Below are 16,805 nucleotides of genomic sequence, written 5' to 3'. Positions count from 1 at the left end.
CCAGGGCTTCTGGCTGCTGCTGTTGCTGCTGCTGCTGCAGCTGGGGGTGCATGCTGTGTGCATGGGGTCTGCATCCGGATGTTGGCTCTGTGGATCTTGTGCTGTGCAGGCTGTGTGTGTCTGGGAGGGGCCCTTTAAGGGAGCGGCTTGGGGCTTTGCTGGCCCCTTATTTCGACAGGGAGTGCTTGTGTGTGTGGACACTCTGCATTTCCTTCCATGGTGGCTCCTTTCGACATTCTCTGTCGCTACTTTGACGTTGAACGTCGATGGGACCAGCCCTGGAGGATGTGTAGATGATACACATTGAAGTAGCCTATTTCAATGTTCTTACGTCGAAATAGGCTACTTCGACATAGTGTGCTAGTGTAGATGTAGCCTATGTGACGTAGGTGACCAGTCATGCAAAGTCACTAATATTCTAACCAAATAGCTCAGACAAGCAATGTGCTGAAATATATTTTCATAAAGTGATTGATGATAAATTTTGAAAAACAAACACGTTTTTAACTTTCAGCTCCTTTCCAGTAATGGAAAAAAAAATAAAGAGTAATGGAAAAAAAAATAAAGATTTACTGCAAATAGCTCACCAACCTCTAGCTGCATTAGGGGGAAAAAAAAAGCCTTAAATATCTTTCCTGTTCTTACACGTATAAATGAATCACCAGTTTCTTCGGAAGCTGACACTGTAGCCATGTAGCCAAAGGTATATGAATGCAAGTGACATCAATGAATTAATCCTATATTTTGTACCCCAGTAATTCTCTCCCTGTAATGTTAGTGTTTGGGAGTAATCTTTTATTTATTTATTTATTTATTTATTGCTGCTTTGAAATAAAAATCAGTATATTTTCTTTTTGTTGCCACTGTTCGTATTTTAATAATTTTGTTTCCTCTAGAGTGACAAAACGCTGTTCCCCTTTTAAAGTAGTCCCTTACAGTAAATTTCTTTCTCTTTATTTATTTTTTTTTCCTGATACAGAGGATTACTGCTACAGGAAAATGGCAGGTTTTCAGAAGCACTACATTACTACAAATTGGCAATTGGTAGCAGACCCACATTAGCTTGTAAGTAATTCAGTGGGTTTTTAAAAATTTTTTCTTCCCTTACCCTTGAATGATTATAAAGCTAAAATAAGATCAACAACATGATTTATTTGGGCTTGGTAGAACTCATTTTTAAATAATTACAATGGAGAGTATCAGTGTTTTATTTTGCAGCATTGTTCAATTTTTATTCATTTTAAATTGTCACAGTTGTGGGAACTTATGGGGAGCTAAGACAACATTTATTTAATGACAGTAAATGTTGAGGTTCAAAATGTGAGAATTTTGTATCCATTGAAATGTAAATTTTCAACATCATGAGTCAAAATATAAAAAAAAAATAGCCTGAAATCATATTCTGATAATTTCTCAATAGGCAAATAAATGTCTATTTGTTAATGAAAATATTTTGCACCAGTTTGTGTGTGGTGATATACATTGATGTTAACTGACATTTATAAAAAAAAAAATCAATTGGCCTAAGCCTAGATATAAAGTAATATCCCAGCAACCACATTTATTGGACAAATTCCTTGTATGAACAGATGCATTTAAGGAAATTTGTTTTCAGCATTAAAATAAGGAGAAATTATTTTTCTCTTCAGTGAGCTACAGAACAATCACTTCATTGTTCAGTATCTGCTCTTTCATAATGGGCTCTCCAACCGAAAAGAATGGCACAGTCCTGTAACATTTATAGGAATGGGCTTGCTGAATCATGGACACTGTGACTCAAATATGTGGCATTGTTGTTTGTTTTCTGATGACCAGTCTCTGACTTTATGGTGTGTCAGAATCAAAGGGGCCATTCTCTTCTCTGTGGTCATCCCTACAGCCACCCATGCTGGGAACTGGGAAATAATACAAACTTTTTGGAATTCTGTTTTTTCACTTTTGTTTTAGCTAGCATAGTCTTCCAATAGTAAGAACTGTTGTGACTGGTTCCACTACCATACCAGTAAACTCAAATTGTAGCTTACTGAAATTATTAATTTATGTAATGAAAGCATGGTGGACTCACTTCTTTTATTTAAAAAAGTCTGCGCGTGTTCTATTTCTATAGCCTGTGCTGTGCAGGAGGTCCGAGTGAATCATTATAGGGGTTCCTTCTAATTTTATCATTGGGGAACAAGAATATATTTTTGTTTTAAAACAGATACCATGTATAATGACTTATTGGACCCCCACTAAAACATTCAATATGTGCTTATTTCCCCAACAGCTGCCTATTTAAATACTGGTATTATCTTAATGAACCAAGGAAAGACTGAGGAAGCCAGGAGAACTTTCCTGAAGTGTTCAGAGATCCCTGATGAAAATTTGAAAGATCCTCATGCTCACAAGAGCTCTGTTACCAGCTGCCTTTATAACTTAGGAAAACTTTTTCATGAGCAAGGACACTATGAGGTAAGAACCCAGATTTCCCCTTGCATGCAAACATCAACACTTTTGCTCCCAACTCCACAAAAAGTCCTTAAAAGACCATCTATAATTTATATGCAATCGCACCTTTCCTCAACAATGTCAAATTACTTCACAAATATTAATGGATTAAGCTGTACAACTCCCTTATGAAGTTGGAGTTGGAAATTATTATTCCCCACAATTTACAGGGAGGGAAGCAGAGATGCAGAAGCGTTAAATGGCTTATGCAGTGATGCATAGCAAGTTGGTGCTAGAAACAGAATTAGAACTGATCAGATCTGTAACTTCTTGCTTTCTGCAGTTTGGTCTGTTTCATGAGACTGTTTGCATAAATTGATGAAATATATCTAGGCCTGAATAATATAAGATGGAATCAGTTACAGCCCCAAATACGGAGCCCATGGCTTTTTGGCCCAATCTAGGTAGCTCATGCTTTTAGCTCTGGAGGTTTGCAGTGGTCCAACCACTGTCTAGTCAGCAAAGAAAGAAGTCATCACATGTACAGATTGGGAGACGTCTGTTAAGCACTTTGTCTTTTGAAGATTATACTAAAGGCCTGGCTGGCTGGACTGTGCTGTTTTTGTTTTTAAATAAACCAGGCTCTATTTTTTTCCAAATTGTGCCAACAATTCTATACCTACAGTCATTCATGCTGTCTTCTGGGAGTTATTCCTGGTTTAAATGTGTGGTATGGTTCACCGAGTACAGTTTTAGGATGCCAAAATCTGAGCTCTGATTAGGAAATTTATATGCTTCAAGGACAGGTGTGAACTGCAGGTAGCTTGTGGGATCGCAATTCTTGACTGTTAGGATGTGCTGCACCCTGTGTGTCCTGTTTACTGCACTATGAAGCTGTTGTGGTTTTGTTCCTATGGATATTCACAATGGGATGTGTGAGGAGTAAGCATAGCCCTTTGCTTGCAATTATGGCCCATTTCTGTATTCCAAAAAGAAACTATTCCTTTCCTGTCCAGTCAGACATACTTCAGAACAGCAGTTGGATGAGGTTATGATCCCTTAACTTTTCCTGATTGCAACAGATGAACTCTGCTGCTTAAGTTTAAATACACACATGTTACTCAGAATCCGTTACTGCCAGCTTCCATTTTCAGCTCTCTCAAATGCCAGTTATTAATGTCAGAGGGGTAGCCGTGTTAGTTTGTAGCTTCACAAATATCAAACAGTATTGTAGCACCTTGTAGATTAACGAAAGTATTGTCATGCACTTTTTTGGGTCAGACCCACATATTCAGATTATCTGAAGCTAAAACTAATAAATTTGTTAATCTTTAACGTGTTACAGGACTGCTAGTTATTAAAGAGTTAGGTGCTTTATGTCTGCATTTTAACCAGTCTGTAAAGATAATAGAGCAGCAACATAGTACATGGGTTTCCTGTGAACACAAAGTACTACGTTTATCAATGTTGTTTATACAGATCCATGAAAGGGTATGGTCTTGAAAGTATGAAGAAATGGCAGGTGTTTTCCTGGGGTACTTACCTTCTAAAATTGACTTCACATGATCATGCGGTTGTGTTTTGCAAAGGACTCTTACTAGGCACTCAATGTAAAGTTTTGGTTGTGAGCAAAGAATGAGGCAGTGGTTATGCTGACCACGGAGAATGAAAATAACTATTGAGCAGCTGCTTTGCTCACTGTGCATCTCCAGCCTGCCTGTTATATGAAACATTAGTGTGTAGCCATTCAATCCAGGTTTATAACATACAGACAAGAGTGCACAGGAGCCTTTACTTTAACATGTCCTGACTCCTGGCTGCTCCTTCTTTCATCCTTCATCCATGTACTCCCCCATTGAACAGAGCCAGTAATGAAGATCTGGATTCTATTGTTAGGCAATACTAGACAATGATACTTTATTATTATGGTATTTATTGTAATGCAGCCATTGGAAAATCATCTGCCCATTGTTTGATATCAATTTGGGCACTCTGTCAGCCCACCGAATTTTGAATCTGTATATGCACTCATGAGCCTTAAGGAATACTAAATTGTTTCATTTTTCCGTCTGAAAGTGAGACACGTACTAATGTTAATCATTCAGTCTAGGAACTTCACATCATTTGGTGATCCTTTCGTAAGTGAAAAATATGATCTTCCTTCTGTATTAGTAATGAAGACTTTTTTTCTTTTTTCATTCTGGGAAAATAGCTAGTATCTAATTCATATGTAGAAAAGTGCTGTTGAAAAGTGTGCTTCAGTAATGTTTTTCTTTGCCCTTTCAGGATGCCCTTATGGTTTACAAGGAAGCAATACAGAAAATGCCAAGGCAATTTGCACCACAAAGCTTATACAACATGATGGGTAAGTGCAATTTTAATATTACACAGTGACACTCAAGAAGACAGGGTGAAACTTGAATATTTGGTCATGCAACTGGAGCTCAAGTGATTGGTGAATTAATAATACCCAATTCATTTTCTTTCAATAGATGTTACTCATAAGGAGGTTCCAACTTCAGAGTTCAAGTAACAGTACATTCTGTTACTGCTGCAGCCAGTGGTAATCCTTTCATTTGCCTCACCAAGAAGTCATCTAAGTCAGAGCTGGGCAAAATAAGGATCTGGTCAACAGACACAGCAGGGAGCCTTAGGCAGGCTCCCTGCCTGCCCCTCCTCCGCCTCGTACTCAGAAAAGTGGCTGTGGGCCCTGTTTGTTTTTTCAATAGCTGAGAATCTAGAGATGAGGGGAGAAGGTTCACCTCTCCCCTGGCTCCTGCACAATCCCAGAAACCAACCAAATGGGAGCTTCCTGCCTGAAGTACAGACAGCACACAAAACACCCCTTCCTCTCCCCTCAGGTGCCTAGTGATTCAGAGACATGCCTGGCCGGGCAGGCAGGAACCCTGCCAGAGAATCAGCTGGGCTAGAGTCTTCAGCCTGAGCCTGCCTCCGGTACTCTAGCCCTTTGTCCTCATGACCCTCTGTCTTCTGCTCCTGGCCTACCCAACATAACCCAAATCCCCCCACACTCCCGACACCCTACCCTATATAACCCAAACTCTCTTCCCTTCCTGCCTTCACACTGCCCCCCCATACCCTAATCTCCTGTCCAGGTCACAACCCTCTCCTTCACCCAACCTCCATCCCAGACCCAGCACGTCCTGCCTTGATATTGTGGAAGAATGCAGACCTTGTCCACTTTCCAAATGTGTGGAGTGCTTTGCTCACTATGCATCTCCAGCCTGCCTGCTATATGAAGCATTAGCGTGTAGCCGTTCAATCCATGTTTATAACATACACACAAGAGTGCACAGGACCCCCCCGGCTCCCCCCGGTCCTAAGTGCTAAAGGCAGGTTGTTTGGTTTGTTTTTTAACCCAACACACAGTCAGTTCGTGGAACTCCTTGCCAGAGGATGTTGTGAAGGCCAAAATTATAGCTGGGTTTTAAAAAAAAAATAAAAAAAAAAAAAAAAAAAAAAAATTCATGGATAGGTCTCTGTTTGCCAGAAGCTGGGAATGAGTGCCCGAGGATGGCTTATTGATAATTACCTGTTCTATTCATTCTCTCTAGGACACCTGGCATTGACCATTGTTGGAAAACAGGATACTGGGTAGATGGACCCTTGGTCTGACCCAGTATGGTCATTCTCATGTTCTTATTTGAACAGAATAGCACGAGCAATAGCTTACGCTGTATACTGTGCAGCCCATGTTCCTGTCAATGAATATGACTCCAACTTACACTAATGGAAGTTTAATACACACATTGATTCTTATCCTTACTCTCCAAGTTACTTGTTTTGTGTGTGTAGTTTATCCCACTTTAACAAAATATGTTAAGTATTCTAAAACTGCAGCTTGCTTTGGTGCTTTTACAAAGTGTGTCTTAAAAGGGCTAAATGTGTACATCCAGAATTAGATTTGTATTGTCATGATGATGGAATAACTTGTTTTTAATTCTTTATAAACCACACTCACTTTGGCAATGCAGTTCTTCTCTTTTGTCACTCTTTTTTTGTAATATTGAATCTCAGGAGTTCAGAATGACAGCTAAGTTTGCTGTTGGACTTATTTTTGCTGATAAATGGTGTAGGTTGTGTAATCAATTTACTGGTTTCATTTTCAGCATCAATTTATTATTTTGTTGTGGGAATTAGACATTTGATTATTATTAATGCCCTATAGAGTCTGCCTTTGGCAGCTTGTAGTGTCTACATAGAGCCTGAGAATTTCGACTCCCCTTTTGTGTGCAAAAATATAATTTCAAAATCTTGGAAAAGTATTATTTCCAATAACAAAAGTTGCAAAATTATAGACAAAACTCTTTCTGGTGTGACAGATCTTGAAATGTCAAATGGATGATTTAGCCTTTCCTTCTTTTTCTTTGAATGGAGTGATCCTATGAAATCATTTCTCCACAGAAGTGCCTAGACTGCTGTTTTAAAAAGAAAATAATCCCAAGATTTGAGTAAGGTAGATTCTTGATGAGTACTTTACCGACCCCTTTTCTATATGTAAGGGCTGATGATACCTTTCCTGGCTTTTTATAATAAGCACAGTCCTCATGCCACTTACTCTCTTCCTGGGATTTGTATTCATGAGCAAACAAAACAGAAAAACTAACTTAAAATCCAGCTCAGTCCTGCCCCCAGGCTTGGCTACTCCTAGGATTTTTTCATCCAATGCTTCGCCCATTTCTAGATCCTCTCTTCTTTAAACAGTCTCACCATCTCCTTTATATAGTGGGAGAATTAAAAAACCACCTGTCTCAGAGTCAATAGCGCTCACTTAGCACTTTTTGGAAGGACGTATCCCTGCTAACAAGATTGCAAACAGTGCCAAGCTGTCAAAAGAACAGAGAGTAAATATAACTTTCCATAAATTTAGCATTTTTGTTTATTCTAAAAGACTTCCACTACTCTGCTGTTTTGCATTAGGTAAATAATAGACGACTGTTGGGATTGAGGTCTGCCAGAGCCCACTTGCAGGAATTTGGCAGTTTGGGCTTTGTCCACTCAGTTTATGGTTGATATATGCTTAGTGCTGCAGCGAAAGAGGAGCTTTCGTGGGCCCATTATCAACAGCGTGTATCAAAAGAGGAAAAAAACATACCATCAGGGGCTCCTTTTCCTGCATATCTACTAATATAATATATGCCATCATGTGCCAGCAGTGCCCCACTGCAATTTACATTGGCCAAACTGGACAGTCTCTATGCAAAAGAATAAATGGACATGAATCAGACATCAGGAACGGTAATGTACAGAAGCCTTTGGGGGAATGCTTCAGTCTGTCTGGACACTGAGTAGCAGATTAAAGGGTGACAGTCCTGAAACAAAGAAATTTCAAAAATCAAATGGAGAGAGAAATCTCTGAGCTGCAATTTATTTGCAAATTTGACTCCATTAACCAAGGATTAAACAGAGAGTGGGAGTGGCTCGCATCTTACAAAAACAGCTTCTCTTCCCTGGGTGTTAATATCTCCCCATTAGACTCTGACAGTGGCTCATATCTCTCTGTCTGATCTGACTTGTTTTTTCCTCTTTTGATACGTACTATTGATAATGGGCCATTTCCACCTTGCTGAATAGACTTTGTCAGCTCTGGCCCTCCCTTTTACTGGAACCCCATTCTTTAAATACCCCTCTGAAACCCCTCCCCACTCATGCATCTGATGAAGTGGGTCTTTGCCCACGAAAGCTTATGCTCCAAAATATGTTAGTCTATAAGTTGCCACAAAATTTCTTGTTGTTCTTAAATTTAAGTCTCAACTACTTGCTGTCTTTGGTTCACAGCATTGAATGCAAGTGTATAATAGGAGAAAATATTTCATCTAATTTGATCACCATTTCCATCATGTCATTCCTTTAATTTAATGAGGCTTTCCTGGAGATTTCCCTCCTACAATATATGTTCTACGATCCCAGGAGAATAAACAGGAGACTCATAATTTATTAAGATTTGAACTCCAGATCTCCAAGTGCATTAACTTGCCTTTGCAACACTAGTTTTCTAAGTTTAGTGTTTAAATACTTCTCATATGCTTGCCCCATTGGCATTTTTTCCTCTGGCTAGCAAGTGACTCATTCCTTCAATGTGCCACTTGGGCATCTTGCTTTTTACAAATTATGAACGAATTTGCCTCTTAAATTAAAGGGGAATCTTTGACTTAGAGAGTCAAGTTTTTCATTTGGCTTTATGTTTTCCTTATGGTATGAAAAGCGGGGTCGGGAGACCTGCGTCAGATGTTCAAAGTTCATGTGTATGAAAAGTCTCAGTGTAGGTTTTGGTCCTCTATCACTGTGATTTATTTTGCCAGGTGTGCCACAACCAAGCTAGGGCAACCATATATTTTGTTGGCTATATGCCAAGAAAAAAATATTTATTTTTCTTAAAAAGAAAAATGCCAAACAAATATAAAATTAAAGCCTTTAAACTGGAATTAAAATAAGTATTCAATATTCTGCATGGGATTAGCTTGGTATAAATTTTCTCTGTAGCATTAATCTTTGAAAAAAAATTTAAAGCAATATAGTAAGGTTACAGAGATTAATTTGCTTGGCATTACAACATGCACTCCAAAGGCCAGAGTCCAGCTTAGCTGCATTAAATAGGTAGTATATTTTGTTTAAAGTTTCAATTAAAACCTGGGGTCAAAAGATATAATGGTCCCTGTGGGGTCTTGAACATTTTAATGCCAATATTAGGATTGCTTAAGGATCAGGCTAGGGTCTAGATGTCTTTTGCTTTCCTAGAAATATGATATTATACAGTTGATTGTATTACATTGCTTTTAAAACCACATAGGCCCACCTGCTACAGTAATTCATACTTCTGCCAGTGTGGTGGTTTGAAAGGGAGTGAAATGGAGTATTGAGATTTTATGTTAATGTTAAGAGATAAAGGGAAATGTATGGATGTTGTTCAACGTATTGAATGATAAATGCCCTTAATCCATCTCTGCCTATTTTTCAATATATTTCAGTTAAGCTTGCTAACCATTTTTGATGAGAGAACTTCTTTTGTAACTTGCATCTAATATAATTTGCAATGAACGTTGTGTGTACTCTGTGCAGGTTATAAGGGCACGTGGGGAGCAGAGAATGAGGGAAATTCTTGGACCTTTTCACTTAGTCAGTGACTTATTGACTTTAAGGCCGGAAGGGACCATCGTGATCATGTAGTCTGACTTCCTCATCACAGGTCACAGAACCTCACCCACTTACTCCTGTGATAGACCTGTGACTTCTGGTTGAGTTACTTAAGTCCTCAAACCATAATTTAAAGACTTCAAGGTACAGAGAGTTCCCCATTTAACTCTATTTAAACCTGAAGTGAACCTGTGCCTCACAGTGTGGAATAACGTGAACCCTGCCCCCACTACATGTCGTATCTCTGATACAAGGATAATTCCTTCCTGACCCGAAATTGGCAGTCAATTGGATCCTGAGTATTTTAGCAAGATCCATGAGAGAGAATTCTCTATAGTAACTCAACCCCCTCCCATCTAGTTTCCTCTCAATGGCAGCTGGGGGGCTGTTGGTCACTTGCAGTGGCAAATCAGCTATGTGCCATTGTAGGTAGTCTTATAATACCTCTCCTCCATAAACTTGTCCGTCTCAGTCTTGAAGTGAGTTAGGGTTTTGCTTCCCTGAGAAGGCTGGACATAAACGAAGTTGGCACTCGGTCTCATTCTTGGCCTTCTCCATTTGCCTCTACACGTGTTAAGCATCTGCACATGTTCAGCACATGTGCACAGGCCACGGCAAGTTTTCTTTTTTCAGTCTCTTGGAAGTTAAATGATTTCTTCTTTTTGCTTTGCTACATTACACATGGACAGAAACCAAGCTGTCTTACACCAGTGAAAGCCATGTGTCGTACAGGTGGGGGAGCCAGATTTTACATCTGGCACAGAAACAGGGCTTCACATCACGCAAATGAAAATTTAGCACAGAGTGTAGTTTTTGTGTTGATGATTATAACATAACTATCACTTTATTTGATTACTCTTTTGGGTGGATGTGGCCATTTCTACAAGCCTGTTAATATTGTTAAGACTCCTAGCCCTTTTGCCCTCTGCTCCTATGAAATGCTTTTTTTATTGAATTACTTTTAAATGTTGTTTAGGGATCCAAGGAACACTTCTGTTGGTATAGTCTTACAGTTCATGCTGGGCTAGACTCTTTTAAAGAGCCAAACATGATTAAGCTCTGAGCTATGTGCCCCATAGCATAACCTATTAAAAATATGATGCCCACCACTTGACTGAGATTCAGTGGTCAAAACATTGGCCATGCTTCTAATAAAGTGGTAATTGTTTACTAATGTACATTACAAAATGTTTATTTCTTTAAATGTATATGTGCTGAACATGAGGCCTTTTTTTCTCCTTGTGCAAATGCTTCATTATACATTATGGAAATGCTAACAATGGAGTTTGTTATAGTGGGAGAAAAAGGTTGTGCTCTTCTCCTCCCCTATTCTTCTACCTTATTCCCCAAGTAGTAACAGAGAGTAAGCTGTGCTAGTCTATACACTATCAAAACAAAAAGTAGTCAAGTAGCACTTTAAAGACTAGCTAAATGGTTTATTAGGTGAGCTTTCGTGGGACAGACCCACTTCTTCAGACCATAACCAGACCAGAACAGACTCAATATTTAAGGCACAGAGAACCAAAAACAGTAAGCAAGGAGGACAAATCAGAAAAAGGTAATCAAGGTGAGCAAATCAGAGAGTGGAGGGGTGGGGGGAAGGTCAAGAATTAGATTGAGCCAAGTATGCAGACGAACCCCTATAGTGACTGAGAAAGTTCCCATCACGATTTAAACCATGTGTTAATGTGCCGAATTTGAATATAAAAGTCAGCTCATCCACTTCTCTTTCCAAAACAGTGCAATAATGTCTCTTCAGTAACACACATACCTTGAGGTCATTGACAGAATGCCCCATTCCATTAAAATGTTGACTAACTGGTTTGTGGATCTGGAGTTTTTTGATGTCTGTTTTGTGCCCATTGACCCTTTGTCTAAGGGAGTTAGAAGTCTGTCCAATGTATAAAGCATCTGGGCATTGTTGGCACGTGATGGCATATATGATGTTAGTAGAGGAGCATGAGAAAGTGCCCGTGATTCTGTGAGTAACCAGGTTAGGTCCAGTGATGGTATTTCCAGAGAAGATACGTGGACAAAGCTGGCAGCGGGCTTTGTTGCAGGGAAAGGTACCAGCACCAGTGTTCCTGGGGTATAGACTGTGGCTGTTAGTGAGGATCCTCATGAGGTTGGGAGGTTGTCTGTAGGAGAGAACAGGCATGTCACCAAGGGCCTTCTGGAGTGTAGCATCCTGATTAAGAATAGGTTGTAGGTGTTTAATAATTCGTTGCAGTGGTCTGAGTTGGGGGCTGTAGGTGATGACCAGTGGTGTTCTGTTCTTGGCTTTTTTGGGCCGATCTTGGAGTAGCTGGTCTCTGGGTATGCGTCTGGCCCTGTCAATTTGATTTTTTACTTCTCCTGGTGGGTAATTGAGGTTTATGAATATTTGGTAAGGTTCTTGTAGTTTTTGGTCTCTGTCAGTTGGATCAGAGCAAATGCGATTGTACCTAAGAGCTTGACTGTAAACAATGGATCTAGTCACGTGTGCAGGATGGAAACTAGAAGGGTGTAGATAAGTATAGCGATCAGTAGGTTTTCAGTACAGTGTGGTACTGATCAGGCCATCCTTGATTAGTAGTGTAGTGTCCAGGAAATGTATGTCTTGCATGTTGTAATTGAGGCATAAGTTGATGGTGGGGTGTAGATTGTTAAAGTCTCTGTGGAATTCTTCTGGAGCCTCTGTACCATGGGTCCAAATCATAAAGATGTCATCAATGTATCTTAAGTAGAGGAGTGGTAATAGGGGACGAGAGCTGAGGAATCATTGTTCCAGGTCAGCCATAAATATATTAGCATATTGTGGGGCCATGTGGGTGCCCATAGCAGTTCCACGAATCTGGAGGTATAAATTGTCCCCAAAATGGAAATGATTGTGTGTGAGAACAAAGTTACAGAGGTCAGACACCAGATTGGCTGTGGTGGCATCAGGGATGGTGTTCCTGATTGCTTGTAATCCATCTTTATGTGGAATATTAGTGTACAGAGCCTCTACATCCATTGTGACAAGGATGGCGTTATCAGGAACTTTTCCGATGTTTTGTAATTTCCTCAGGAAGTCGGTGGTATCTCGGATATAGCTGGGAGCATTGGTGCTAACAATGGAGTTTGTTATAGTGGGAGAAAAAGGTTGTGCTCTTCTCCTCCCCTATTCTTCTACCTCATTCCCCAAGTAGTAACAGAGAGTAAGCTGTGCTAGTCTATACACTATCAAAACAAAAAGCAGTCAAGTAGCACTTTAAAGACTAGCTAAATGGTTTATTAGGTGAGCTTTTGTGGGACAGACCCACTTCTTCAGACCATAGCCAGACCAGAACAGACTCAATATTTAAGACACAGAGAACGAAAAACAGTGAGCAAGGAGGACAAATCAGAAAAAGATAATCAAGGTGAGCAAATCAGAGTGGAGGGGTGGGGGGGAAGGTCAAGAATTAGATTGAGCCAAGTATGCAGACGAGCCCCTATAGACACATGGTTTAAATTGTGATGGGAACTTTCTGAGTCACTATAGGGGCTCGTCTGCATACTTGGCTCAATCTAATTCTTGACCTTCCCCCCCGCAACCCTCCACTCTCTGATTTGCTCACCTTGATTATCTTTTTCTGATTTGTCCTCCTTGCTTACTGTTTTTGGTTCTCTGTGTCTTAAATATTCAGTCTGTTCTGGTCTGGCTATGGTCTGAAGAAGTGGGTCTGCCCCACGAAAGCTCACCTAATAAACTATTTTGCTAGCCTTTAAAGTGCTACTTGACTGCTTTTTGTTTTGATTCCCCAAGTAGGTTACTGTAGTTTATATCCGCTCATGCAAAACTGACTATGAAACTTTTGGCTTATTGAAACTCTGGCTGTTTTGTTTTAGTAGTCTAATTATTCAGACTGAGAAAAAGACTACAGAAGTGAACTGCTAAGAGGGCTGAGGCTACTACATTTGAGACTATTTTTTCCCAAGTTCTCAGGAGTTTGGTTCACATTTTTCTTCTCCTTTGGATAATCACTCTCTGTTCTCCTACAAAAACACTTTATTTTTTTACACATATGGTATTCTGGAAAGGTCACGAGCCTTTGAGTTCAATGTTTTAAAATGGTAGGAGTCAGGATTAAAAATGAGCCTAACCATTACATTTGCTGACACAATATAGTCAGATATCTAAACTGGGCTGCTGGTATGCCAGTTAGGAATGGTCCAAATGTAATTCCTTTTATCAAGAGCATTTTGAAAAGAAATACACTGACACAATGTTCACCTCCCCAACAATGGGTAAAATGTTTTGCTATACACCTACATAAAATACAAGGTAGGAAAGACAAAGTTTTTCTGGTTCACAAATGCTGAGGCATTACATTTGTTTGCTCCTCAGTTACTGTGGGTTACACATCTGTCCAAAACTTTAAAAAAAAACAAAAAACAAAAAACAAATAACTATCTCAGCTGAGTTGTGAGTCAATGATGGCATCTTTTAGCATAGGTTTTCAGGTTATACTTTTAAAAAGAACGTTCATTTCCTTACTGAAATTCATTTGCTTTTTATTGTCACTCCACTTGTAGGATATTTTAGAAAGTTGATTTTCTGTCTATCTAAACCAGAAGTTGGAGTCTCTATTTTGATTGGCTAAATGTGGTTTATAAGAACCCATTCAAATCTATATGAATGGGGGATTGACTCCCCTCCAGCAAAAAATCTCAAAAAATACTGTATACTCTGTGAAGTCTTCAAAGTGATTGTTTTAAGAAAGGAAAAAATTGAAATACGCTTCTTCTATATATAGTATGCTTATATACATTAAGATCACATGCACCAATGGCTGCAGAGAAGCTCTGTGTGCAGAATATACTTAACAGTAGTATGCATGCTGCATTCTAGATTAAACAAAACTAATAAGCATAGCCATAACTGTTCTTTTGGCTTATTGTTTTCATGCATAACATGGTACAGTGGTTTCCAATCAGTGTGCCACAGCACACTGTTGTGCCAAGAGAACTGTCCAAGTGTGTCATGAAATTGTCAGTTTCCCCTTCTTGTGGCTCTTTGCAGAGCCACTGCAGTCTGAGATTGGTGATGTCACAGGATCACATTCACGCTGGGAGGCAGCTGAAATACTGCTTCCTAACCCAGCCAAGCTGGCAGGGAGCCTGCCCTGACTCTCTGCTGGGGTAAAGTGGAGGGAGGCAGGGAGGGCAGGAGCCTGTTGAGGTTGGGAGGCAGGGAGGGCAGGAGCCTGTTGAGGTTGGGATGCAGTGCCCTGTCCTATCTCCACTGGGCTGGCAGGGAGGGGAACTTGCTTTCAGTGGTTGCTCATTTACTCAGCATGCGCACCGTGGCGTTGAGCAGATTTTGAAAATGTGTCTGTGCTCACTAAGGCAGTGTATTTGATCCTTGTTTAGCTTCTTGTATGCACTACTATGTTGCAAACCCCTCTACTAAGACCTTAACCATAGAAAATTAAGTAAATGTGACGTTTATGAGCAGTCAATTCAGCCAAAAAAAGTGGGTGTGCTGTGGAATTGTTTGTCTCACTGAAGAGTGCCATGTTATTGGAAAGTTTGGGAACCACTGCAATAGTGGCTCAGATACAGGCATTGCTTTATGGTCTGCTAACGTGTAACGGTACAGTACAATCGATACAACACATATAGTGAGTACATGTAAGCATGATGTGTGATATAATTTTATAATATATCTGCTTTTGTTTATATTGAATTGCATTTGTTGACGTTTGGAACTTCTATACTCTGAGATTTTGTAACCCGAACTTTTGCATGAATGATTTGTTTTGTGGCAGATTACAAATTTGTCTTTTTGTGTCTTCAGTGACAGTGTTCCAGAAATACTGATGCGAATAGTAAAATATCTACAGATACTGTGTATTTATAGAGTGCAATGCTGATAAAGTTACAGCCCCATTATAGTCTGCACATCAGTATATCTAACATGGTCCCCTCTAGAAAATGAACTTTGCTTGGGTTATTTGGATTTCAGGCTTAGTGCTGAAAATATTATTTGTAGTGTGGTTGAAATTTTCTAATATCTGCCTGAAGAAGAAATAATTTTGAGATATACAATTCCTCTTGTTCATGAATAAACCAGAGAGAGACAGTTTAGTAACCCTGTTCTAGAAACGCGTAACACTCCTTGTTCTCTTGTTCACACTAAATAGGTCCCTGATTTGTTCTTTCTTACTATCTGAGATGTGTTGGAAATCGATAACGCCTCTTTCCCCCTGTTGGGTGCTAAACCATTTCAAAACCTTGTTTCTTTAGAAAACAAAATGGAATATTTGACTCCTAGAGAAAATAACTGTGTTTAGCTACCATATCTTTTCATTTTATCGCTCATCGCTTTTCTTTTTTCTCATCTTTTATTTAACTGATCAAGACCTTTGTCTTGAATTATTTCAAAATTTTTCCATCATGATCATTTAAGTGCTTCCCCCCACCCCGTTTATACAGAGTTTGGAAATGTCTGCCAATATTGTAAAATTCCCAAGTGTTCTGGTTTTTATAAAAGAAAACAACTCAGACGCCTTTGTGACGATAATAGTAATTGATTCTTCTCTGTTGTGTGCAGTAAATACAGAATAAGCTAACAATGAGTTTCTAGGCTTTCGTTGGTATAAGTGTAATTAAAGGATACATTATATCTTTTATGTTTCCCTTTGTACTGAAGCATTCAATTAAAGGGGTTTGTGTTGAAATAATCTAAAAAGCACTTTAAATACAGCATTTTATATATACTAGGTAAATTACAGCTGTAGTGTAATAGTTCATCTTGCCCATTCCTTTCCCAGTTCAGGATTGCTGTTAAAGCTGGGTAATTTAAGAGAGTATTAGGTGAATAACTCCTCTCCAAATCTGAAATTTGTTGAACAAATTATTCCAGTACTGTGGGGGCCCACTATTCCTTCCCCATCTCAACCAGCTGAGCACCATATTGATGAGGTGTGTCTTGGTTTCAATGTCCTATTCATTGTGACTTCCAACAGTTTAAGGTGTAAAGTCAACAGCATACTAAAGATGGGAATCTGATCAATTAAAGTTACTACTGAGAGCTTGCTCTAACTTGACCATGTACCTGTGGTGAGCTATCAAAAGCTTGCCTTTTGGTATCTTACAGGAGCTCCTATTTAGCAGAAGCACTTGAGCAAAGGGTGCAATTCTTGTAAATGGACTCATTTTCCTTATTGTGTGAGTATGCCACAGTGGGATATAAATTCATTATACTTCATAGGTTT

General features: G+C 39.4%; 1 protein-coding gene across 2 annotated transcripts in view; it reads left to right on the top strand.

The window, feature by feature from the left end:
• TMTC2 (transmembrane O-mannosyltransferase targeting cadherins 2) overlaps nucleotides 1-16,805 on the top strand; it is a 383,570-nt gene that overhangs the window by 271,269 nt on the left and 95,496 nt on the right. For both annotated transcript variants that reach the window (XM_075012210.1, XM_075012200.1), the window contains 3 exons: nucleotides 980-1,065; nucleotides 2,267-2,451; nucleotides 4,714-4,792. In XM_075012210.1, coding sequence (XP_074868311.1) covers nucleotides 980-1,065; nucleotides 2,267-2,451; nucleotides 4,714-4,792 — 350 coding nt within the window. The remainder of the gene's footprint in view (nucleotides 1-979; nucleotides 1,066-2,266; nucleotides 2,452-4,713; nucleotides 4,793-16,805) is intronic.

The sequence above is a fragment of the Carettochelys insculpta genome, chromosome 1 (assembly GCF_033958435.1).
Source record: "Carettochelys insculpta isolate YL-2023 chromosome 1, ASM3395843v1, whole genome shotgun sequence".
NCBI classification, from domain to species: Eukaryota; Metazoa; Chordata; order Testudines; family Carettochelyidae; genus Carettochelys; species Carettochelys insculpta.
The sequence above is the reverse complement of the archived record's forward strand: the minus strand, read 5'-3'. Positions and strand labels throughout refer to the sequence as shown.